The sequence below is a fragment of the Thalassophryne amazonica genome, chromosome 21 (assembly GCF_902500255.1).
Source record: "Thalassophryne amazonica chromosome 21, fThaAma1.1, whole genome shotgun sequence".
In the NCBI taxonomy this organism is placed as follows: Eukaryota; Metazoa; Chordata; class Actinopteri; order Batrachoidiformes; family Batrachoididae; genus Thalassophryne; species Thalassophryne amazonica.
This window is the reverse complement of record NC_047123.1, coordinates 9,070,150-9,097,039: the sequence shown is the minus strand read 5'-3', so window position 1 is coordinate 9,097,039 and position 26,890 is coordinate 9,070,150. Positions and strand designations below refer to the sequence as shown.

The following is a 26,890-nucleotide window of genomic DNA, read 5'->3' as shown; positions in this document are numbered from 1 at the left end:
GCACCGTTGAAATCCCTGCAGATTCCTTGAATCGTTGATATTATACAATGTAAGATAAAGGGTAAGTCCCATGCGCTTTGTTTTTAGCTTCAGGGATGTGTCACTTGAGATGTGCACATGTGCAGAGCCACGGCATGATGAGGCAGGGTAGCCAGCACCTTTCCTCACCACCTTACACCTTCCTTAACTATTAGTCAGGTACCCCTGCTAGGTGGGGATCAGGTGTCAGTGCCAGCCAGGTCTCAAACCTGTGTGTTTGCAGTGCCCCAATCACTGAACCATAACACCCCCCTGCTGTGCCACTTAACATCAGGTCAGCTACAATCGAAGTCCATTTATGTGTAAGAAGCTGTTACAGTTCTGCTGTGAGTTTTCATTGGTACCTGTGTTTTTGGTATTTGGTACACTGGCACTGCTGGCTATCTGATCCATGCATTAAATTACAACCTTGAAAGAATGGAAATTAAACAATGTAAATTAAAGTTAAAAAATGTTTTTAAGCATTATGAATAAGTTACGTAATAGTATAAGTAGTAAAAATACTTTTGCGTTGAAACTTGAAGATACAGGCCTTAAATGCTCGAATGGGTGTAACTTAAACTAAATGAAGCTGACTGCACAAAACAATATCATGGGTTCATATTGTTTGCAATGAAACAGAAGTCAAAGTAAATGTAAAAATCATTCCATTATTCTTAATTTACATTTTCAATATCATCCCAACTTCTTTGATTTGGGGTTGCAGTGTGATGACTAATAAGAATTTTGATCACTAATGTCCTGTTGGTGGCGCTAATGCACCAGTAGGTTTGCCAACCAACAGTAAAATTACAAGATGAAGACACTAATGTCACGCTCATGTGGCTAGTGAGATTAAGATCGATCAACTCTACTGTACCACTATCTGTGTACTATGACAGACAATGATAAAACAGTTTGGACTGGTGAATAACTGCAATGCTTATTAACATTTACTTCAAACAGTAATTTGAATACATTGAATGCTACTCCCGGGTTCTAGTGCACATATTTGCCGACAGACTTTGCGGAAACATGTACAAGTATTTTTGGCTCATTACTCTGGGCCACCACCATTTTCTTACAGTAGTGTTCAGAATAATAATAGTGCTTTGTGACTAAAAAGATTAATCCAGGTTTTGAGTATATTTCTTATTGTTACATGGGGAAACATGGTACCAGTAGATTCAGTAGATTCTCACAAATCCAACAAGACCAAGCATTCATGATATGCACACTCTTAAGGCTATGAAATTGGGCTATTAGTAAAAAAAAAAAAAAAAAAAAAAAAAAAAAAAAAAAAAAAAGTAGAAAAGGGGTGTTCACAATAATAGTAGTGTGGCATTCAGTCAGTGAGTTTGTCAATTTTGTGGAACAAACAGGTGTGAATCAGGTGTCCCCTATTTAAGGATGAAGCCAGCACCTGTTGAACATGCTTTTCTCTTTGAAAACCTAAGGAAAATGGGACGTTCAAGACATTGTTCAGAAGAACAGCGTAGTTTGATTAAAAAGTTGATTGGAGAGGGGAAAACGTATACGCAGGTGCAAAAAATTATAGGCTGTTCATCTACAATGATCTCCAATGCTTTAAAATGGACAAAAAAAAAAAAAAGACAGACACGTGGAAGAAAACGGAAAACAACCATCAAAATGGATAGAAGAATAACCAGAATGGCAAAGGCTCACCCATTGATCAGCTCCAGGATGATCAAAGACAGTCTGGAGTTACCTGCAAGTGCTGTGACAGTTAGAAGACGCCTGTGTGAAGCTAATTTATTTGCGAGAATCCCCCGCAAAGTCCCTCTGTTAAATAAAAGACGTGCAGAAGAGGTTACAATTTGCCAAAGAACACATCAACTGTCCTAAAGAGAAATGGAGGAATATTTTGTGGACTGATGAGTAAAATTGTTCTTTTTGGGTCCAAGGGCCACAGACAGTTTGTGAGACGACCCCCAAACTCTGAATTCAAGCCACAGTTCACAGTGAAGACAACGAAGCATGGTGGTGCAAGCATCATGATATGGGCATGTTTCTCCTACTATGGTGTTGGGCCTATATATCGCATACCAGGTATCATGGATCAGTTTGGATATGTCAAAATACTTGAAGAGGTCATGTTGCCTTATGCTGAAGAGGACATGCCCTTGAAATGGGTGTTTCAACAAGACAATAACCCCAAGCACACTAGTAAACGAGCAAAATCTTGGTTCCAAACCAACAAAATTCATGTTTTGGAGTGGCCTGCTCAGTTCCCAGACCTAAATCCAATTGAGAACTTGTGGGGTGACATCAAAAAAGCTGTTTCTGAAGCAAAACCAAGAAATGTGAATGAATTGTGGAATGTTGTTAAAGAATCTTGGAGTGGAATAACAGCTGAAAGGTACCACAAGTTGGTTGACTCCATGCCTTGCAGATGTGAAGAAATTATGAAAAACTGTGGTTATACAACTAAATACTAGTTTAGTGATTCACAGGATTGCTAAAAAAGCAGTTTGAACATAATAGTTTTGAGTTTGTAGCGTCAACAGCAGATGCTACTATTATTGTGAACACCCCCTTTTCTACTTTTTTTTTTTACTAATAGTCCAATTTCATAGCCTTAAGAGTGTGCATATCATGAATGCTTGGTCTTGTTGGATTTGTGAGAATCTACTGAATCTACTGGTACCTTGTTTCCCATGTAACAATAAGAAATATACTCAAAACCTGGATTAATGTTTTTAGTCACATAGCACTACTATTATTCTGAACACTACTGTAACTCATGGAAACTGCTGGCAATAAACTGCTGCATTATGAAGTTAAATGTTCAAAGCATTCGTTAAGAATGGAAGGTAAACATCTGTAAGAAACGCTGTGAGGGCGTCCTGTACCATGCCCAGCATTCCATAGTGCTTCTAGCACCAACCTAGCAGATATTAATTGTATGCGATGGTATGACTGCATACAAGTAGTACAGCCCAGTGCACCGAGAAGCCCGGCATACTGCCCAACACTCAAACACGGTGCTGTCCAAACCGCACTGCCTATCGAATCAGCTTCATTTGGTGTCTGTTCATCTTTGATGTTGGACATTAGGCTGTCTGTCCCATCATGACTGTCAACTGCAGTTTAATTAAACTAAGACTGAAACGGTAATACTAACATCAGGAGTTTTATCATGGTTAACTGTGAAAGCTATAACTGTTTCATTCCTACAACAGATGCAAAGTCAGTGGAACACACAAATCTCATGACGTGAAGGTTTTAAAAAGCAATCAAATGTTTCCAAGTATAAAGACAACAAAGAGTGTTTCACCTCATCAATGTTGCGCAGCCATTTGCTGATGTTTTCAAAGCTCTTGGCGTTAGTGATGTCATAGACCAGCATGATGCCCATGGCTCCTCTGTAATAGGAAGTGGTGATGGTGTGGAATCGTTCTTGGCCCGCTGTGTCCCTGGATGAGCAAAAACATCAGAGAACAGGTAACTTGACAACATAGCATGGGTTTGAATGTTTCTCAATACAACTTCGACTTTGTGATTTTGATCAAACAGAGCAGTACTATAGCACTACAAATATCTCACCCAGGTCATTTTTTCCATGGCATTCAATCAGCTTAGTGTTGGATTGATCACAGTCACAAATACCTCTTGTGTTCAGATGCTTTAGTTACAAGTAAAAACCATCCAGTCGTGTCACTGACCTAACAGCACCACCTCACTGGGATTTGGGTAAATAGAACAATTACATTTATGCTTCCAAAATTTCTGACAGGAATAATCCGGCCACTTGCTTCAACTGACTGGTTTGCCGTTTTCCTCTGTTTGAATCACACCACAATTCATGACTGCACTCAGGCCGAAGACCAAGCCTCCTTTTACACAGATCATGAAACTACAGTGACAGTCTGTGGAAACGTCAGCAGTTTATGGAAACAAATATGCACGTGTTTATAATCGGGATGGGGTCAATAGTGCAGCAGATAACAGAATATTTACAGAGGAATACTTCAAATAGTGACAAAAGCACCAAATTTGGCAGAAGTACACCTTAGATATTACTCTTTTGAAAAAACTGACAGGCCACTTGAATTTTCAATAGGCGGCCACGTAGGGGTCAATTGAAGAATTACATAGGGGTCAAAATATAAAAATGCTCCAGTCACACTGAAAATTATACCACATTATTTGTCTGATTGTAAAGATTCCAAAAAGGTGTAGTCTGGACTATCTATGACTGAATTCTATAGAGTTATGGGGTAAAAACAACAAGAATGGTGACAAAGTTCAGTTTCAGTTTGTACAGGGGTCCAATTTTGTTCAAAGGTGATGCAAATTATTGGTCGAGTTAATAGGGTTTCAAAAACGAATAGTTTGCACAATGCATCATGCTTAGTTATCACGTTATTGGGGTAACATATGTCACATGTCATAGAATTCAATGGATGTCAACATTATTTGACCTTTACTTTAGAGACCAAGCATTCAACACAGTCAAAACTATTCCATTTATTAATTCAAGTAGCTTAATCAACAATTTGCACCATTTTTTAACTTTAATTTTTGACCCCTGTACAAACTGAAATTAACCTTTGTCACCATTCTTAAGGTTTTTACCTCATAACTTCCTAAGTGGCCCTTCGTTTTTTCAAAAGAGTAACATCTAAGAAGAATTTGTCAATACTTCACCATGTGAATTATTGTTTCAGTTATTTGCTGCACTACAAGCCGGCCCAATATCGGCACCAGGTTCCGATATCAAAGTAATTCATGGATCGGAAATTTCCAATACAACTGGTGGAGCTTTCCGATCCAGGAGCCGTCTGTGGTTTTGTGGCATTTTTGAAATGCGGAAATGTATGAGTGTGTTAGCAAACAAGAAGCTTTTACGTTATTGACTTCTTAGCCATGAGCATTTCTCAACCTTAACAAAAACAATTTTAGCGCGAGTGACGAGATTCACAAGATTCTTTTACGGGGGGGAGGACTCAACATCTCAGAGGTCTGTTACACCCAACAAATCAGGTTGAGCTGAAAGAGCACACATTAAAATTTATGGAATCACCTCAGGCTAACTATGTCCCTTTCATGTCTGCACTAGCATACACCTCAATTTCACTTTTTTTTTTTTTATCTGGAAAAATTCTGCCAAGATCAATCACTGCTGGGAAAGAAATGTCAAGAGGGCCTGATTTAGAACAGGTACATAACAGCACATGTGACATAAAACCAAGCACATTTTCCAGAACATACATTTAAATACCAAACCGCCATATCAGATATATGCAGAGGGACATTGGCTGACTGACCGTGCTTTATGTTAAATTTAAAAAAAACAAAAAAAACAAATGTATCCACAACTTCTAACCATCGTGTGCATTCATCTCAGGGGTAGTTTTACTGTATAACTGCCTCCATCACCTGTTAGAGAGGGACAAATGTGCAGTATGTTGGGGATTCTAAAAGCAAGCTGTCCCATGATTTTCCACAATGTTGTGATTGTGTTGATAGCAAGGACTATAAAAAGTACACACATGAACCATAAATAATAGTAAAAGTGCTGATTTTTTTTATTTTCCTGCATTCCACGCATACTGTAGGCAAGACAGGATTTTAGACCTTTTTTGGATTACTTAGTTCTTCTCTTTTGCCAGCAGCCTCTTTCACACACCAGTAAAGACATGCCTCTGACTACTTGGATAACACTATGTGAACAGGCATGCTGGAAACAGAGCGCAAGAAGTATTCTGCAGCTATTCTCCTTGTACGTACTTCTAGTAACATTCCCAGAAATGCTTGTGAGAAAGCTGGGTATGGTTCAAGGAAAAGATATCATTAGAAGTGTTTGGTAACATGGACATAATCCCTATGAATGTACACCTGTACATGATTACGTCAGTAAAAAACAACTTAACCTTAAATACAATTCATTATTCATAGTTGGCATCTCACCTTTGTTCAGAGACCACTGTTAAAGCAGATCACAACAAAGGGAGGCTGTAGGTTCCAAATCAGCAGCCTGATTGACAGTTTCGGGCACTAAACAGAACTCAGGCACCGATGCCAGAGCACACTACGAGTATATTACATATGTAAATGCTGATGAGCATGGTGCAAAATCACTTCCAAAGACCGCTTATTAAAAGGAAGATTGTGTGTGTGATGGAAAGCCAGAACCAAAAATGCTGTGGATATGCTGAAATGGCTGTCATATAATTCCATATATTTATTTAAATAAGTGTAAGTTTTCGTGGCATTTAAAAATAAACCAGAGTGTCATGCCCTGTGGGTTACCAGGTCAATTAAACCATAGGCAAAATAGCCGCCATTTCCAAATGAACGAATCTATGCAAACAATTTCAGGTGGGAACAATGTCAATGACCAATACTGTGATAAATTAAAAGAAAAGCCATTGGACAGTTTTTGAGAAAATGGGCCCAAATACCCAAATTGGCTCTTTTTGGCTCAAAAATATCCGCCATTTCTAAACAAATGAATTGGTGACTATAATATTTTGATGGGAAATATGTCAATGACCCATATTACATCCTTGACAAATGAGGAAAAAAAAGCTAGACAGTTTTTGAGATATCACAAAGAAACGGACGACTGACGCCGTGCCATGACATACGGTTAGCAGCCTATTGCCCGGTAATCCAAAAAATAGAAATAAAAAATTTCTGTCTTGGCAAGCTCTGTCTTGGAGTCCTCTGACGCAATGACAATGGGAGTGTTCTCTACTAATGGAGAAAGAGTGGTACAGATCCAAAAGTAAAAATGTGTGCAGTTCGTGATGCAAATGCAGCATTAAAAATCAAAATGTTGTTGAAGTTTCTGCAAGCAATAGGTGCCGAGGTACATTGCGGTGAACGAATTTCAGGTGAAGGATTTGACAGTTGTGACCACTGGTGACCTTGAAAAGTAGGTCAAGGTCACCGGCCTTCAAGCCAATGCGAAGTACTCCTCCAAGGCATGTACCCACCAAATATGAAGTTTTTGCGAGCAATAGGTGCCGAGGTACATTGCGGCAAACAAATTGCGGACAACCCGGATGCTATATGCCCCGCTTCGCGGAGCAAGCACCGCACAGGGCATAAAAGAAAATAACAGTCACCTCACTGCAAACAGTGACACTAATGATCCTGCAAGCAAGACCTACTCTGATGAGGATGAGTTCTTTACATCCTTGATGAAGACGAGAATCTGAGGTTGGAGAGCTGGACAACTACTTTGCATGCTCATCCACAGGAGGCACAGATCTCTTGCACTCCTTCCCCTCAAATAAAGAAGATGTCACCAAGACTCAACATGTGACGTAAAACCAAGAATTAAATTATAACCTCCAAGCATTTACAGCCAAGAGTTCAATCTTTGTCTCATCAGACCAGAGAATTTTGTTCCTCATGGTCTGAGAGTCTCCTTCAGGGTCCCATTTCATGAAGTGGCCTAATCTTGTTTAGTTGACTAGACCCATTTAGTCGACTAATCTTTTGATATTAGTAGTATCAAAAGAGCTTAGTTGGCACAAACGTTTGCATTAGCCGACTACATTTTTTAGCCTGCTACAGAGGAGACTAATCTTATTTTAGTTGACAAAACATGTCTTACTTCAAAAATGGCAGCTATCATGTACCACTGCCTAATGGAGCAGGAAGGAAGGAGTCTTACGGTGTAACGGGTGGTTCCGGGACTGGAATTGGAGATGTTTACAGATGCCTAAGTTTACAGACACCAAGGCCTTCTCCTCAAGGCCAGCCAAGCAGAAGGCCGGGATTGTAGTGGATGACCAACCCTGAAGTAAACAAAGCTGTCTAGCTTTGGAGGAGTTTCTTGGCAACGGCCCTCGTGACGCCACCATACCTGAGAAAATCATCGATTAACGTTAGACGGCTAATCTACAAGTTTAGCCGCCGAAGTGAAACGGAGATTAGATGGCTAATGTTGGGCGCCTAACCTTAGTCGACTAAGTAAATTTAGTCAACTAAAAGATTAATGGCTTTCTGAAACCGGGCCAGGTGACTTTTGTCAAACTCCAGACAGGCTGCCATGTGCCTTTTACTAAGGAGTGGCTTCCGTCTGACCACTAAAATACAGGCCTGATTGGTGGATTGCTGCAGAGATGGATGTTCTTCTAGAACATTCTCCTCTCTCCACAGAAGAATGCTGGAGCTCTGACAGAGTGACCATGGGGTTCTTGGTCACCTCCCTGACTAAGACCCTTCTGCAGCGATCGCTCAATTTAGACGGGCGGCCAGCTCTGGGAAGACTCCTGGTGGATCTTAACTTCTTCCATTTACAGATGATGGAGGCCACTGTGCTCACTGGGACCTTCAGAGCAGCAGAAATGTTTCTGTACCCTTCCCAGATTTGTGCCTCGAGACAATCCTGTCTCAGAGGTCTACAGACAATTCCTTTGACTTCATGCTTGGTTTGTGCTCTGACATACACTGTGAAATGTGAGACCTTATATGTAGACAGGTGTGTGCAAATACTTATGTACATGTGATTTTAGTTTTTTGTGTGCGTTTGTATGTTTTTTTGTTTTTTTTTATATATAAATTTGCAAAAATCTGATAAAAAAAACCTTTTCATAGTGTCATTATGGGTTATTGTGTATCCACAATATCCACGAGGGAAAAAAATGATCTGATCCATTTTGAAATAAGGCTGTAATATAACGTGGAAAAAGTGAAGCGCTGTGAATACTTCTCAGATGTACTGTAAAACAGACTGACCAAACCTGTCGTCCTGTGTGGGGATTAGTTACAGCTTATATTACCTCCATTGTTCACAGTAGTTGTAGTCTTACACACCTCTCTGCAGCTTCTCTCCCCCTGCCATCCCCTCATTACCCCATCCCCGTAGAGACGGTGCCTGCTCCCAGACCACCAATAACCAGCAAAAATCTATTTAAGCATAAAAATTCAAAAAGAAAAAATAATATAGCACCTTCAACTGCACCACAGACTAAAACAGTTAAATGTGGTCTATTAAACATTAGGTCTCTCTCTTCTAAGTCCCTGTTAGTAAATGATATAATAACTGATCAACATATTGATTTATTCTGCCTTACAGAAAAGTAAATGATATAATAACTGATCAACATATTGATTTATTCTGCCTTACAGAAACCTGGTTACAGCAGGATGAATATGTTAGTTTAAATGTGTCAACACCCCCGAGTCACACTAACTGCCAGAACGCTCATAGCACGGGCCGAGGCGGAGGATTAGCAGCAATCTTCCACTCCAGCTTATTAATTAATCAAAAACCCAGACAGAGCTTTAATTCATTTGAAAGCTTGACTCTTAGTCTTGTCCATCCAAATTGGAAGTCCCAAAAAACAGTTTTATTTGTTGTTATCTATCGTCCACCTGGTCGTTACTGTGAGTTTCTCTGTGAATTTTCAGACCTTTTGTCTGACTTAGTGCTTAGCTCAGATAAGATAATTATAGTGGGCGATTTTAACATCCACACAGATGCTGAGAATGACAGCCTCAACACTGCATTTAATCTATTATTAGACTCAATTGGCTTTGCTCAAAATGTAAATGAGTCCACCCACCACTTTAATCATACCTTAGATCTTGTTCTGACTTATGGTATGGAAATTGAAGACTTAACAGTATTCCCTGAAAACCCCCTTCTGTCTGATCATTTCTTAACATTTACATTTACTCTGATGGACTACCCAGCAGTGGGGAATAACTTTCATTACAGTACAAGTCTTTCAGAAAGCGCTGTAACTAGGTTTAAGGATATGATTCCTTCTTTATGTTCTCCAATGTCATATACCAACACAGTGCAGAGTAGCTACCTAAACTCTGTGAGTGTGATAGATTATCTCGTCAACAGTTTTATATCCTCATTGAGGACAACTTTGGATGCTGTAGCTCCTCTGAAAAAGAGAGCTTTAAATCAGAAGTGCCTGACTCCGTGGTATAACTCACAAACTCGCAGCTTAAAGCAGATAACCCGTAAGTTGGAGAGGAAATGGTGTCTCACTAATTTAGAAGATCTTCACTTAGCCTGGAAAAAGAGTCTGTTGCTCTATAAAAAAAAAGCCCTCCTTCCTTTAACTTTAACTAGTAATGACTTCATGACTTTCTTTGCTAATAAAATTTTAACTATTAGAGAAAAAATTACTCATAACCATCCCAAAGACATATCGTTCTCTTTGGCTGCTTTCAGTGATATTTAGCGGTATTTGGTTAGACTCTCTCAGATTGTTCTGTCTGAGTTATTTTCATTAGTTACTTCCTCCAAACCATCAACATGTCTATTAGACCCCATTCCTACCAGGCTGCTCAAGGAAGCCCTACCATTAATTAATGCTTCGATCTTAAATATGATCAATTTATCTATAATCTATCTTTATTAGTTGGCTATGTACCAAAGACTTTTAAGGTGACAGTAAACCATAAAGTTTTATTACAGAGATTAGAGCATGCCATAGGTATTAAAGGCACTGCGCTGCGGTGGTTTGAATCATATTTATCTAATAGATTACAATTTGTTCATGTAAATGGGGAATCTTCTTCACAGACTAAGGTTAATTATGGAGTTCCACAAGGTTCTGTGCTAGGACCAATTTTATTCACTTTATACATGCTTCCCTTAGGCAGTATTATTAGACAGCATTGCTTAAATTTTCATTGTTACGCAGATGATACCCAGCTTTATCTATCCATGAAGCCAGAGGACACACACCAATTAGCTAAACTGCAGGATTGTCTTACAGACATAAAGACATGGATGACCTCTAATTTCCTGCTTTTAAACTCAGATGAAACTGAAGTTATTGTACTTGGCCCCACAAATCTTAGAAACATGGTGTCTAACCAGATTCTTACTCTGGATGGCATTACCCTGACCTCTAGTAATACTGTGAGAAATCTTGGAGTCATTTTTGATCAGGATATGTCATTCAATGCGCATATTAAACCATTTTAGAACCATTATAGTTGACATGTAATGAGTCCAGAATATATAAAACTTTCACTTTCTGAAATAACCAAGCAAAAATATCCAACTCTCTCAATAGTCAAACATTTTCAGATGTACCACCTACACTGATGACAATAAATATGTTTAGACTATAGTTTGGAATAGTAGATACTGTACTGTAGATACTGATTTTCATAATAAAGTATAACCAGACACTCAACCTAACAGACATGATGCAGTAACACTACGGTTTTAGGCTTTTTAACCCATGGCAAAAACTCAAAGAACACAAATGCCTCAGTACATGGTTGGGGACACGTGTACTCTATTGACAGATACCAAACACTACAGTCCCAACCACATTTGGTATTAAGTTGTATGAACTTTGTCTGGGGTCACATGAGCCAAACAAAACTACAAGAGTGGACACTGCCACATTCAAAACAAAAGAAAGAACTGACAGCCAATACTGTGAAATTTTGCCACATTCTGAACATTTTTTTCAGAACAACAATATACACAAAGTAGACTGGGTTCCATCTTTGAAAAAAATTCTATCAATTCAGAAAAAAAAAAAAACAAAAAAAAAAAACCACACACAGATGTCTGGGAATGTACAGAAATATTTTGTCACTGGACACACAAGGGAAGGTCACACCACCCCACCTGAATGGTACAGAGGGGAAAATAAGTATTTAACCCCCTGACAGTTTTGCAGGCTTTCCCACCAACAAAGAATGGAGAGGTCTGTATTTTTTATCATAGGTACACTTCAACTGAGAGAGACAGAATCTAAAAAAAAAAAAAAAAAAAAGAAAAAATCCAGTAAATGACATGATTTTTTAAATCATTTGCATTTTATTGCATAAAATAAGTATTTGACCCCCTAGAAAAACAGAGCTTAACAATTGGTACAGAAACATTTGTCTGCAATTACAGAGGTCAAACGTTTCCTGTAGTTCTTGACCACGTTCTCACACACTATCACAGGGATTTTGATCCACTCCTCCATACAGATCTTCTCCAAATCTTTCAGGTTTGGAGTTTCAGCTCCCTCCAAAGATCTTCTATTGAGTTCAGGTCTGGAGACTGGCCAGGCCACTCCAGGACCTTGAAATGCTTCTTACGGAGCCCCTCCTTAGATGCCCTGGCTGTGTGTTTGGGGTCATTGTCACACTGGAAGACCCAGCCATGACCCATCTTCAATGCTCTTACTGAGGGAAGCAGGTTGTTTGCCAAAATCTCACAATACATGACCCATCCATCCTCCCTTCAATATGGTGCTGTCGTCCTGTCCCCTTTGCAGACGAGCACCCCCAGTGTATGATGTTTCCACCCCCATGCTTCACGGTTGGGATGGTTTTCTTGGGGTTGTTCTCATCCTCTAAACATGGTAAGTGGAGTTGATTCCAAAAAAGCTCTATTCTGGTCTCATCTGACCACATGACCTTCTCCCATGCCTCCTCTGGATCATTCAGATGGTCACTGGTGAACTTCAAACGGGCCTGGACATGTGCTGGCTTGAGCAGGGGGACCTTGCTGCCCTGCAGGATTTTAAACCATGACAGCATCATGTGTTACTAATGTAATCTTTGTGACTGTGGTCCCAGCTCTCTTCAGGTCATTGACCAGGTCCTCCTGTGTAGTTCTGAGCTTTCTCAGAATCATCCTTACCCCACAAAGTGAGATCTTGCATGGACTCCCAGACCGAAGGAGATTGACAGTCATCTTGTGTTTCTTCCACTTTCTAATAAATAATTCTAATAGTTGTTGTCAACTTGTCCTGTAGTCCATCCCAGCCTTGTGCAGGTCTACAGTTTTGTCCCTGGTGTCCTTAGACAGCTCTTTGGTCTTGGCTATGGTGGACAGGTTGGCGTGTGATTGATCGAGTGTGTGAAATTAACAGGTCTTAGAGAGACAGAATTCTTGCTGGTTGGTAGGGGATCAAATACTTATTTTATGCAATAAAATGCAAATTAATTATTTAAAAATCATACAATGTGATTTTCTGGATTTTTTTTTTTTTTTAAGATTCTGTCTGTCACAGTTGAAGTGTACCTATGATAAAAATTACAGACCTCTCCATTCTTTGTAGGTGGGAAAACCTGCAAAACTCAAATACTTATTTTCCCCACTGTAAATTTCATGGCTATTGCGGGTATGCAGTGACGTGATCAAACCACACCTTGAGACGGTATACCTCCACGTTGGATGGGAAATTGTTGAAAGAAATCAAGTGTTTACCACATCCAAAAGTTCCACAATTCCACAACCTAAGAGAAAAATCCTTTTTTGTGATGAATTCAGTGAAGGATAGGTATATGACGAACACTGCATGGACTGGCCTTCAGGGCCCGTATTTTATGCGGATGTTTTCAGAGACGAATATGGCATGTGCATATGTCCCTGATATATGTCAGGGATACAAATACTTCATTGCAGGGTCCATGAACAAGCACAACATAAGACGTGCCTCAGTTGCTATTGTGTCATTTTGTTTTTAAATGATGTCAAGGAAAATCACACGCATCCACAGCGCACAGCTTAGTTTATGATATTCCTCCTGCTTAGTGAGACATGCAGGTAAAATATAAGTTAAATACTTTTAATACCAAAGTAATTTGCTTTAATGATTGTCACTGCTTTATCACAAATGCAGAGTTTGTGCATTTATCAACGGTAACTCAAAAAAATTGGTTTGGCTTTAAAAATGGTTAATGAAACAGGCTCACTGAGCTCTGAAAATAGCCTAAAACTGTTTGATTCCTTATGAGTCTAAAATGGTTCAGTTCCTGTTCTCACATGTGGAGTGTTCCGTTCACGTTGTGAGATCCAATAACTCGGTTTGGCTACAACGGTCATAAATAAAACTGGAGCGCCTACAAACAGTCTAAAACTGCCTGATTCATGATGTTTTTCCTGTTTGAGTCTAAAGTGGTTCGATTCCTGTCCTCACAACGCTGACTGTCCTACTGTCCCGAAAGGGGAGGTGATGGTCTAGTGGTTAAGGTGTTGGGCTTGAGACCAGAAGATCCTCGGTTCAAATCCCAGATGGACTGGAAAAATCACTAAGGGCCCTTGGATCTAATGAAAGGCTCATTAAAAGCCTGCTAACAAGTTTCTTTGGATTCAGGTGTGTTGGAACAGGGAGACAACTAAGAGTGTCAGGAAGGTAGATCTCGAGGACCGAACTTGGGCACCCCTGTCATAAGGTCTCTTTAACAAAAATAGCAGAGGAAAAATAGAGTCAAAGGAATTCCACTGGCCTCAATAATGCAACAGTTTTAAACTAAAAAGCTTCATCTCAATACAGTCCACTGACTCACCAGATCTGTAGTTTGATCTTCTTTCCTTGTAATTCAACAGTTTTGATCTTGAAGTCTATTCCTGTAAAATAAAATAAACATATCAGCACATATAAACATTACTAGCATTTGAGGAACTGGCAGACAGATAAGAGAAATGAAAGCAATAGCATAAACAGACATGTGGCATTTTGACAGTTTTTGCATTTTGGTCCACTTGCCCAAAACATTACTCATATTGTATGGGAAAGAAAAGCATTCATTGTTTATACCCACTTATGTTGTTTAAGCATCATTGGGGGCAGCCAGTCATTCAGAGAGGCAGGATACACCTTGGACATACAACTAGTGTATTGCAGGGACAAAACAGACAAGCACAGTCACAACTACAGTCAATTTGAAGTTTCCAATTCACCTAGCCTGCATGTTTCTGGATGTGGGAGGAAGCTGGAGCACCTGGAGGGAACCCAGGCAAACACAGAGAACAAATGCCACGCAGAAAGGATTAGGTCGGGGTCAGGCGTTAACCTGGGTCCTTCTCACTGTGGCACAACAGTGCTGCCAAAAAAAGGCCTACACCAGCAGTAAAATGACAAAGCCAATCAACAAGCACAATGTCATACCTGAAATTAAAATGATTAAATAATGAATTAATATGATAAGACTTGATGGTTTCAATCAATAATTCAGAAAATAAATTAACCCAAAGTGTTTCTGAATTAAAAATAAATGTCAATCAATACAGCTGCTTCAACTTCAACAAGTTGTAGAGGTCAAAATATTGGGGCATTCTCCACGTTTTCGCCTCACTCCAACATTTCAATGAGGTTGAGTTTCCCCACTGAGAAATACCCTTTACTGTCAATGAAAACAGTGTGCCATGGTTATTACACTCTGCCTTGTTTTGTTTTCTAAAGTGAAGTCACGGTTACTGGTTCATCTCACACTGTTGTGGCACTAGCATGAAAAACTAAAATACCCTACTTTAGGGCTGAAACAATTAGTTGAGTAAATCGAATAATTCGATTTCAAAAATGTTGAGGCAAATTCTGTACACGTGCAAATGTAAAAAAGCTTTGTTTAATGTTGTAGTACATCTGCCATGCCTGTGTGTGGTGCCGTAACATCCCCAGAAAAAAAGCAAAACAAAAACAAAAAACAGAAGACGACGAGGGCATGCCCATAAGCTGTGTAAACACTAATCAAATTAGCGCCTAAAGCTACCGCTTTCTAACGTGACAGAGTAAAATTTAGCCTTTTTTTTTATTTCATTCATTTAGAAGAAAAAGACAGAAAAGCAGAAATGAAATTTACAAGACTTGGAATGAAAAGGAGCAGAGAGAAGAACAAGTCTTATATTTTCTGCCCCTTTTTACAATACAATCTTTCAATTTTAAGTATTATTCAACATTATTAAACAGACTACATTTTTGACTTGTCACATACCACTGACTTATTTCATTTTAACCATTATTTAAAAGATTACATCCCTAACAGTTTACATTTTAAACTTAAAACATTCTAGACATCACTAACAGATCACACTCTAGGCTTTGTCATAGCCCACTGACTTATTTCATAGTTTCATACTTACTTAATACATCTAATTTAATACGTTTTTTTAAATAATTTGAGCGACCTTGATTCTTGATTTCTTTGTTGAGGTTGTTCCATAATTTTACACCATTCACTGCAATACACCGTTCCTTTACTTTGGTTCTGAATCTTGGTTTTTTAAAGACTGCTATTCCTTTCAAATTATAACTACTTACTCTTTTTCAAACATATTTTGAATGTTTATTGGTAAGGTATTTTTGTTAGCTTGATACACTAATATTTTCAAATCAACTAAATCATGAAATTTAAGAACCCTATACTTAATGAATAATGGATTAGATGGATCTCTAAAACGACTATTACTAATCATTTTTTAAAGCTCTTTTCTGCAGAATAAATAATGGTTGTGTATAAGTTGTACATGTTGATCCCCAGATTTCTACACAATAAGTTAAATATGGGACAATCAATGAATTGTACAATGTTAATAAACCATAACTATTTAATGAAAATTTTACTTTATGCAAAACAGCAATGGCTTTCGCTATTTTTCCTTTTATGTAATTTATGTGTGACTTCCATGTAAGATCTTCATCAATCATGACTCCTAGAAATTTCATTTCTTTTACCTTTTGTATGTCCATTCCATCTATTTTTAATGACACATCATTAAGAGAAAGAGAGCCCATGCTGATCATTTGAAATAAACTGATCCAATCCAATATCGGTATCGGGTTCTGACATCAATGTAATTCACGAATCGGAAATTTCCGATACAACATGCTGAGTTGTATCCATGTTAGCTTGCAGCCAGCAGACCAGGTGAGCATTAAGCTGACCAACTTTTCAACACGTTCGCTGGTTGGAAATATTTTATACTAAAAAAAAAAAACGGCATAGCAAGACAGCAACGTGCAATGTTTGCAAACCTACAATACAGCGAACTTAACCAGCATTAGGATTTTTTTTAACCAGGACCAGAAAGACGAAATGAGCCATGAGAGAGGCTATGACAATTTACCAGACTGACTCCAGATATGAATAAATTAAGTACTTTTATTTTTTGGTGGTTTGTTGTGGTATTTTGGAAATGCGCTTCATCCTAAATAATGGTTCAAAGGGACTCTAATGCATAAGGTCTTTCCATGTATCGTTAAGAAATGATTCCCTTATTGATCCTTCAGAGCGGCTGTTTTGGAGGGCGTTTGTAGGGAAAATAATCATTTTTCTACGTTGATTGCAGACCATGTAATGAACAGTTTCTGCAGCGCGACTCCAATTTGAAGCGTGAACCAATGAAGCACTGCTTCGATCCACTGGCTCGTTGGTTCTTTGATTCACTGCTCTTCAGAAGCAGCAAGTCCGCTTCTTAACCCCTCTCAAAGCCATTAAAATGTTGTGAGTCACTTTTGTGTGTATTAAAGTCACTAACTGGGACTCTTGTCGTGAGAAAGAAACAAGAATCGACCTCCGTTCCATTGGCACAGCTCCAAACGCTGCTCGGCTCTCTGCCAAGACAGAGTCCGGTCAGAATGAATCATTTCAAAACAAATTGCCGCTTTAAATAAAACACCTCTTTACAAATGCTGTAATACAGACAATGAACTACAATCGACAAACTTTTTTTCCCCTCCTAGAGTGAGACGTCCTGCATTCTTTATGAATTACATCCTGACATGCAACAAGAGTTAGCTCAGATGTATGGAAAGACATTCATGCCAATAATGTCTGAACTTTCAAGTCTTCTTTTTAAGAAAATCCTCCTCTATACCACTTCATCATGAAGCTTTATAACTGGGGATACAAAATATCCTTATATAAAAATCAACAACAATAATAATAAAAATAATAATAATAACAGTATTAAAACAAACAGAGCGTTGGTATCGGAATAGTATCAATATTGGTTGATATCCAAATTCAGGTATCGGGATCGGATTGGAAGTGAAAAAATGTGGATCAATCAATTCAATCAATCAATTTTTTTATATAGCGCCAAATCACAACAAACACTTGCCCCAAGGCGCTTTATATTGTAAGGCAAGGCCATACAATAATTATGTAAAACCCCAACGGTCAAAACGACCCCCTGTGAGCAAGCACTTGGCTACAGTGGGAAGGAAAAACTCCCTTTTAACAGGAAGAAACCTCCAGCAGAACCAGGCTCAGGGAGGGGCAGTCTTCTGCTGGGACTGGTTGGGGCTGAGGGAGAGAACCAGGAAAAAGACATGCTGTGGAGGGGAGCAGAGATCGATCACTAATGATTAAATGCAGAGTGGTGCATACAGAGCAAAAGAGAAAGAAACAGTGCATCATGGGAACCCCCCAGCAGTCTACGTCTATAGCAGCATAACTAAGGGATGGTTCAGGGTCACCTGATCCAGCCCTAACTATAAGCTTTAGCAAAAAGGAAAGTTTTAAGCCTAATCTTAAAAGTAGAGAGGGTGTCTGTCTCCCTGATCTGAATTGGGAGCTGGTTCCACAGGAGAGGAGCCTGAAAGCTGAAGGCTCTGCCTCCCATTCTACTCTTACAAACCCTAGGAACTACAAGTAAGCCTGCAGTCTGAGAGCGAAGCGCTCTATTGGGGTGATATGGTAGTACGAGGTCCCTAAGATAAGAAGGGACCTGATTATTCAAAACCTTATAAGTAAGAAGAAGAATTTTAAATTCTATTCTAGAATTAACAGGAAGCCAATGAAGACAGGCCAATATGGGTGAGATATGCTCTCTCCTTCTAGTCCCCGTCAGTACTCTAGCTGCAGCATTTTGAATTAACTGAAGGCTTTTTAGGGAACTTTTAGGACAACCTGATAATAATGAATTACAATAGTCCAGCCTAGAGGAAATAAATTCATGAATTAGTTTTTCAGCATCACTCTGAGACAAGACCTTTCTGATTTTAGAGATATTGCGTAAATGCAAAAAAGCAGTCCTACATATTTGTTTAATATGCGCTTTGAATGACATATCCTGATCAAAAATGACTCCAAGATTTCTCACAGTATTACTAGAGGTCAGGGTAATGCCACCCAGAGTAAGGATCTGGTTAGACACCATGTTTCTAAGATTTGTGGGGCCAAGTACAATAACTTCAGTTTTATCTGAGTTTAAAAGCAGGAAATTAGAGGTCATCCATGTCTTTATGTCTGTAAGACAATCCTGCAGTTTAGCTAATTGGTGTGTGTCCTCTGGCTTCATGGATAGATAAAGCTGGGTATCATCTGCGTAACAATGAAAATTTAAACAATACCGTCTAATAATACTGCCTAAGGAAAGCATATATAAATTGAATAAAATTGGTCCTAGCACAGAACCTTGTGGAACTCCATAATTAACTTTAGTCTGTGAAGAAGATTCCCCATTTACATGAACAAATTGTAATCTATTAGACAAATATGATTCAAACCACCGCAGCACAGTGCCTTTAATACCTATGGCATGCTCTAATCTCTGTAATAAAATTTTATGGTCAAAAGTATCAAAAGCAGCACTGAGGTCTAACAGAACAAGCACAGAGATGAGTCCACTGTCCGAGGCCATAAGAAGATCATTTGTAACCTTCACTAATGCTGTTTCTGTACTATGATGAATTCTAAAACCTGACTGAAACTCTTCAAATAGACCATTCCTCTGCAGATGATCAGTTAGCTGTTTTACAACTACCCTTTCAAGAATTTTTGAGAGAAAAGGAAGGTTGGAGATTGGCCTATAATTAGCTAAGATAGCTGGGTCAAGTGATGGCTTTTTAAGTAATGGTTTAATTACTGCCACCTTAAAAGCCTGTGGTACATAGCCAACTAACAAAGATAGATTGATCATATTTAAGATCGAAGCATTAAATAATGGTAGGGCTTCCTTGAGCAGCCTGGTAGGAATGGGGTCTAATAAACATGTTGATGGTTTGGATGAAGTAACTAATGAAAATAACTCAGACAGAACAATCGGAGAGAAAGAGTCTAACCAAATACCGGCATCACTGAAAGCAGCCAAAGATAACGATACGTCTTTGGGATGGTTATGAGTAATTTTTTCTCTAATAGTTAAAATTTTGTTAGCAAAGAAAGTCATGAAGTCATTACTAGTTAAAGTTAATGGAATACTCAGCTCAATAGAGCTCTGACTCTGTCAGCCTGGCTACAGTGCTGAAAAGAAACCTGGGGTTGTTCTTATTTTCTTCAATTAGTGATGAGTAGAAAGATGTCCTAGCTTTACGGAGGGCTTTTTTATAGAGCAACAGACTTTTTCCAGGCTAAGTGAAGATCTTCTAAATTAGTGAGACGCCATTTCCTCTCCAACTTACGGGTTATCTGCTTTAAGCTGCGAGTTTGTGAGTTATACCACGGAGTCAGGCACTTCTGATTTAAAGCTCTCTTTTTTAGAGGAGCTACAGCATCCAAAGTTGTCTTCAATGAGGATGTAAAACTATTGACGAGATACTCTATCTCACTTACAGAGTTTAGGTAGCTACTCTGCACTGTGTTGGTATATGGCATTAGAGAACATAAAGAAGGAATCATATCCTTAAACCTAGTTACAGCGCTTTCTGAAAGACTTCTAGTGTAATGAAACTTATTCCCCACTGCTGGGTAGTCCATCAGAGTAAATGTAAATGTTATTAAGAAATGATCAGACAGAAGGGGGTTTTCAGGGAATACTGTTAAGTCTTCAATTTCCATACCATAAGTCAGAACAAGATCTAAGGTATGATTAAAGTGGTGGGTGGACTCATTTACTTTTTGAGCAAAGCCAATAGAGTCTAATAATGGATTAAATGCAGTGTTGAGGCTGTCATTCTCAGCATCTGTGTGGATGTTAAAATCGCCCACTATAATTATCTTATCTGAGCTAAGCACTAAGTCAGACAAAAGGTCTGAAAATTCACAGAGAAACTCACAGTAACAACCAGGTGGACGATAGATAACAAATAAAACTGGCTTTTGGGACTTCCAATTTGGATGGACAAGACTAAGAGTCAAGCTTTCAAATGAATTAAAGCTCTGTCTGGGTTTTTGATTAATTAATAAGCTGGAATGGAAGATTGCTGCTAATCCTTCGCCCCGGCCCGTGCTACGAGCATTCTGACAGTTAGTGGGACTCGGGGGTGTTGACTCATTTAAACTAACATATTCATCCTGCTGTAACCAGGTTTCTGTAAGGCAGAATAAATCAATATGTTGATCAATTATTATATCATTTACCAACAGGGACTTAGAAGAGAGAGACCTAATGTTTAATAGACCACATTTAACTGTTTAAGTCTGTGGTGCAATTGAAGGTGCTATATTATTTTTTCTTTTTGAATTTTTATGCTTAAATAGATTTTTGCTGGTTATTGGTAGTCTGGGAGCAGGCACCGTCTCTACAGGGATGGGGTAATGAGGGGATGGCAGGGGGAGAGAAGCTGCAGAGAGGTGTGTAAGACTACAACTCTGCTTCCTGGTCCCAACCCTGGATAGTCACGGTTTGGAGGATTTAAGAAAATTGGCCAGATTTCTAGAAATGAGAGCTGCTCCATCCAAAGTGGGATGGATGCCGTCTCTCCTAACAAGACCAGGTTTTCCCCAGAAGCTTTGCCAATTATCTATGAAGCCCACCTCATTTTTTGGACACCACTCAGACAGCCAGCAATTCAAGGAGAACATGCAGCTAAACATGTCACTCCCGGTCTGATTGGGGAGGGGCCCAGAGAAAACTACAGAGTCCGACATTGTTTTTGCAAAGTTACACACCGATTTAATGTTAATTTTAGTGACCTCCGATTGGCGTAACCGGGTGTCATTACTGCCGACGTGAATTACAATCTTACCAAATTTACGCTTAGCCTTAGCCAGCAGTTTCAAATTTCCTTCAGTGTCGCCTGCTCTGGCCCCCGGAAGACAATTGACTATGGTTGCTGGTGTCGCCAACTTCACATTTCGCAAAACAGAGTCGCCAATAACCAGAGTTTGATCCTCGGCGGGTGTGTCGTTGAGTGGGGAAAAACGGTTAGAGATGTGAACGGGTTGGCGGTGTACACGGGGCTTCTGTTTAGGGCTACGCTTCCTCCTCACAGTCACCCAGTCAGCCTGCTTTCCCGGCTGCTCGGGATCTGCCAGGGGGTAACTAACGGCGGCTAAGCTACCTTGGTCCGCACCGACTACAGGGGCCTGGCTAGCTGTAGAATTTTCCACGGTGCGGAGCCGAGTCTCCATTTCGCCCAGCCTGGCCTCCAAAGCTACGAATAAGCTACACTTATTACAAGTACCGTTACTGCTAAAGGAGGCCGAGGAATAACTAAACATTTCACACCCAGAGCAGAAAAGTGCGGGAGAAACAGGAGAAGCCGCCATGCTAAATCGGCTAAGAGCTAGTAGCTACGCTAAGCTAGCGGATTCCTAAAAACACGCAAAGTGAATAATGTGTAAATAATTTAGAGGTGATTCAGCAGAAGGAGTGCTTTAGTTAAGGCACGTAAAGATTACACTGGGAAATAAATCGTAATCTAGATAACTAGATCAATCTAACTGCGCAGATTAAACAGCTAACAGATACAGAAAAACACCGCTGTGCTCCGGAACAGGAAGTGATACAATACCGCAGTGAGAGCCAACCACCAGTGGTGCATTCCTAATCACGGTTGGAAACACTTAAACATCAGCGCTTACTTTTTGGCCAAGAAGCAGCATTCCGCTATTCAACAATGTACTCTAGATTCATTTTAAGTTTTAGTTTGTATGTCCAAGTAACAGTTGTGTTTTAGGTGTGGCAGGACCTCAGAATAATGAAGGAACTGGCTGCCAAAGTGTGACTCAGTAAAAATAATGCACACCCAAGAGTAGAGAAGAAACACAGATGTATATAGAGGGCTGACAGAAGGCGCAAAAAAAAAAAGTTGGGACAAAACTAAAGCAAACAGTCAGCTATTTCCACAACATTTAAAAACAAAGCAGATCCAATATGGATCTGGATGTGTATTTGGCACGTTTTACGCCAGATGTCCTTTCTGATGCAACACTGCATTACATGAATGGGCAGGAGAACATTAAGCTCTGGAAACAAGCACACTAACCCCCCAAAACAATACTGGTATTAAATATTCAAGCAACACCAAAGTAAATTACTTAGTTTCCTTGAGATATTTAACATTTCATTCTCAAAATGAGACATTTCTGTGTTTCTAGTGAGAAGTAAAAATGTACTTTTTCTTTGGTGAAATATGCTGGCAAGTTGTCAAGCTGTGTATTGTGCAATCATAAATTCAGCTAATGACTCAGGAAATGGGGAAGAGAATGACAATGACAATGTCTGCTGCATGATAAAATCTTACACAAAATGCATATTATGCCAAGAATTCTTTTTGAATTCCAGAGCGATCATTATTACCAGCACTATGAATTCTACTCCAGCTAAAAGCAGTTTTGTAAAACTGCATTATAAATTTATGGATTGCAGAAAAGCAAATGTTTATACTAAGAGCAAAAAAATGCATTCATAAAACTGAACAGGAAGGTAAGACTGAAGTGAGAGGGGGTTTTCCAGCAGAGGTATTTTGAGGAGCAGCTGTGCATCTCCATCTCTGTCTCCAAAGGAATGAGTGTTGTCGAGTGCTAAATGCATTCTTAGTGCTGCCGTTTGATCATGAAGCTCTACAGCTTTCGAGTTTGAAATCAGGCCAAATGACTGGTTTCCTAAAGCAAAGCGAAATCTCAAAATATTTTAGATTATGAAATAATTTAAACAGAGGAAGTACAATTACAGAAAGTACACAAGTACAGAAAATGTTAATACCTGCTTGAGAAAAGTGTATAAAGTGTATAGTGAGGGGTTTTACAGCCTTAAAACATCTATAATAATTGCAAAAGATAACGCTGACTACTTCGCAGAATTCGCTTATCGTGGGTTAAACGGGGGACCACTGTATATCATGATCACAGAGTGGCCTAAATAAAAGAAACAAAAAAGGTAGTTCTAGGTTAAGCATCCCCCACTGGGAGAAATTTAAGCATTGATGTATTAAGTCACACTCATAATCCAGAAAAGGACAGATGCACGCACAGATAGAACATCTTGCTATATTGCCCAGAAGTTCACCAATTAAGAGTCCATATTAAGGGCATATATGAGGTCAAGGTATTGTCAAAGCACCAGTATAAGACCTTTCGGTTTTCCTCTCCCCATATTTTCAAGATATCAGTGCTGCATGTAGTGAGCAGTTAGTCCTCACTTTTGTGCAGCAACTGAGAGCGCTGTCAGTTTGCATCTTCTTGTAGAATTTTACAGTACCAGGGTTCTCACCAGCGCAGTTGAGCGTATGAAGCCCCTACGCTGAGATATGGAGCCCCTGCGCTGTAATTCAAACAGTGTAGGTTTTTTTTTTTTAAGGAAATACCGCACATTAAGTCCCAGTCAGCAACACAAAGTATTATTAAGTTTATCTGCGCACATGCAGTAATAATTACTGATCACTGATGTATTCTGTCCCTCTTTCTCAGCAATTTGGCAGATGTATTTGCGCCGGAGGTTTAACAAGTCCTGAAGTCATCGTTTTTTTTGTTTTGTTTTGTTTTTTGTTTTTGTTTTTTTGCAGTCGCCGTGTTTGTGAAACGTTGTGTGTTCCCCCCAAAAAAGCAAAAACTAAGTTTCTTCGCTTTTGAACATATACACTTGGGGGGGTAAAAAAAAGAAAAGAAATCGATTCACATCTGAATCGCAATTCTTATTTATTATGATTCTGAATCTATCCAAAATGTCCAAGAATCGATTTTTAAAAAGCATTTTTTTAAAACATTTTCTCGCTTACTCGCTGCATGTACTGTTTGTCAGGCAACGGCTTCCGTACTACAGTGTCCACGCGAGGGGAGGGTCCGGCGTGCTTCAAACATTCATGAGCTGCAGGTTAGCATGGCAGATGAAGAGCTAATTCAGCCAGCACCGTCTTTGCTGAAGGCAAATGTTTGGGCGCATTTTGGATTTTATAATTTGCTGCGTAAGAAGGAGCTTGACATGACTTATGCAGTGTGCAAAATCTGCAAAATGAAAGTCAAGTACTTTCCCACATGCTACGCCATCACCCGGAGCTAAAGAGGGGAGCAGCGGTCTCTGCTGACTGACCAGCGCTTTGCTAAACTGCAAGCTAACTCTGAACGAGCAAAGCAGATAAGTAAATTTACATCTAGAATCACTTGATTAACCTTGTAAAGCTGCATTTTCTAAGCATAAACATTTTTAAGTAATATAACTATTTCTCAGAGCTCTTGGAATCGAAAATCGATTCTGAATCGAATCGTCACCCCGAATTGAATCCTGAGTTGTTGTATGATTCACATCCCTAACATACACACACAGTTTGAGCAATGGACCTTGTGTAAATTTGTCTGAGGTGAGTGAATAATCTAAAAATAAAACATGACATTACTACATCGCTGAAGAGTACCAGCTAATGTTAGCCTTTAGCATTTAGCTGCAGGACACTGAATCAATCACTGAGTCGAGCTGAGTGAACGTTTTATATTTGAAAATTGTTCGATTATTTTTTTACGAAATAAAGATATAGTTTTTTAATGTTACTATGCTGACTACAAGAAGAGCCTCAACTTTAAATAACTTAGATTTTTTAACTGTCTAGTAATCAGACAAAGAAAATAGAACAGCACTGTTTGGAGATTCTTTACTTCAGAAATTTCTTAAAAAATTTTCTTTTGAGAACTGATATGTCTAAATTAGCAGTTCTGATGCTCATTCTGATGCCTCCATTCTTTTGGCTTTAAAATAAGGCTGTAACAAAGATAAAAGTCTTGGGTTTTACTTCACAAAATTTGGCCCTCAAACTACAAGAAATAAATACAGAAAATGTTTCAAAGTTTTCTGGGGAGATGCCCCCAGACTCCTATACTCCTACAATACTCACGCCTGCAGTGCATGCTACGCGACTTTGCCCCTATGCTGTGAAAAAAAATCCTGGCGAGAACCCTGAGCACAATCGCAATGCAACGAGCGGTACAAACATACAACATACATGTAGAGTTGCTGTTGCACATTCTTTTCTACTTCCATACAACAGTTTGTGCCATGTTAGCAAGTCAGCATGGCTAATTAGCACAAAGAAACAAATTCAACCTGATCCATCAATGTTGAATGCAAATGCTTGGGGGCACTTTACATTCAACATTAATCTTGGGTAAGGAGGTGCGTCACAGAAACAACAAATTACTTGGGCACATTTCACACGTGTCATCATAAACCACCCTTGGAGTTGGAAGAAGTCAAGCAGCCACAGCAGCGACACCAGGAGCCAACTAGCACATACTGTATCAAAACTCCAACCAATTCTCAATGAGCAAAAAGAATAACCAGCGTCATCGCACATTTTATTTCAAAAGTCCTGCACCCTGACAGGCCAGTGGAAATCTACTACCTTTATTCACAGATTTGCTTGTGGTTACATAGACTTTTCAAGGATATAACTACATTATAGACACTTGGCTTTCATGGCATAATTTGCCGCGCCACTTTTCTTGGCACACTGCAACACACGTGAGTAGGTACTGAAATTAGCACCTCTATATACTGAATTGATTTAGAATCAAAAAGCTATATTTTTATTTAAAAAAGAAAATCAATTTTTTTTAAATCAAATTGTTAGATATAGCAACATTCACAGCCCTAGTGGGTTACACCACACTGTAATTTATGCAGAAATTTAACGAAAATCTATACAGGCAGTTTATTTATGCACATGAATAAACATAATGATGCAGATCATATAGTTTTGAAAAATGACATCAAGCCTCATCAATAATGAGTCCCAGGGCTTGACAATAAGGCAATTTATGCACTGGCCCACAGGGCCAGTAGAATCTGAAAGTTACTGGCCCGGATGAAAATATCACTGGCCCATACTTTCACGCCTGTGCCGAACCGGGGGGTAACTGATAAGAATTTTTTAAATCAACACTCAGACATTAGAATTGGGTTTCCTTAATGTAAAAACACTTGAAAACAAACACAAAATTCTTATACTACATGATAAAAACCTTAAAGTGAGTAAACTTTGAAAAAAATGTCGGTAGGTAACTGATAGGAATTTTTTCAACACTCAGA

At 39.2% G+C, this 26,890-nt stretch overlaps 1 protein-coding gene across 1 annotated transcript in view; it reads right to left on the bottom strand.

The window, feature by feature from the left end:
* The window catches only part of rab10 (RAB10, member RAS oncogene family), a 61,292-nt gene that overhangs the window by 9,263 nt on the left and 25,139 nt on the right, over positions 1 to 26,890 (bottom strand). The window contains 2 exon segments of the mRNA XM_034161867.1: positions 3,317 to 3,455; positions 14,275 to 14,335. Of these exon segments, the coding sequence (XP_034017758.1) occupies positions 3,317 to 3,455; positions 14,275 to 14,335 (200 nt within the window).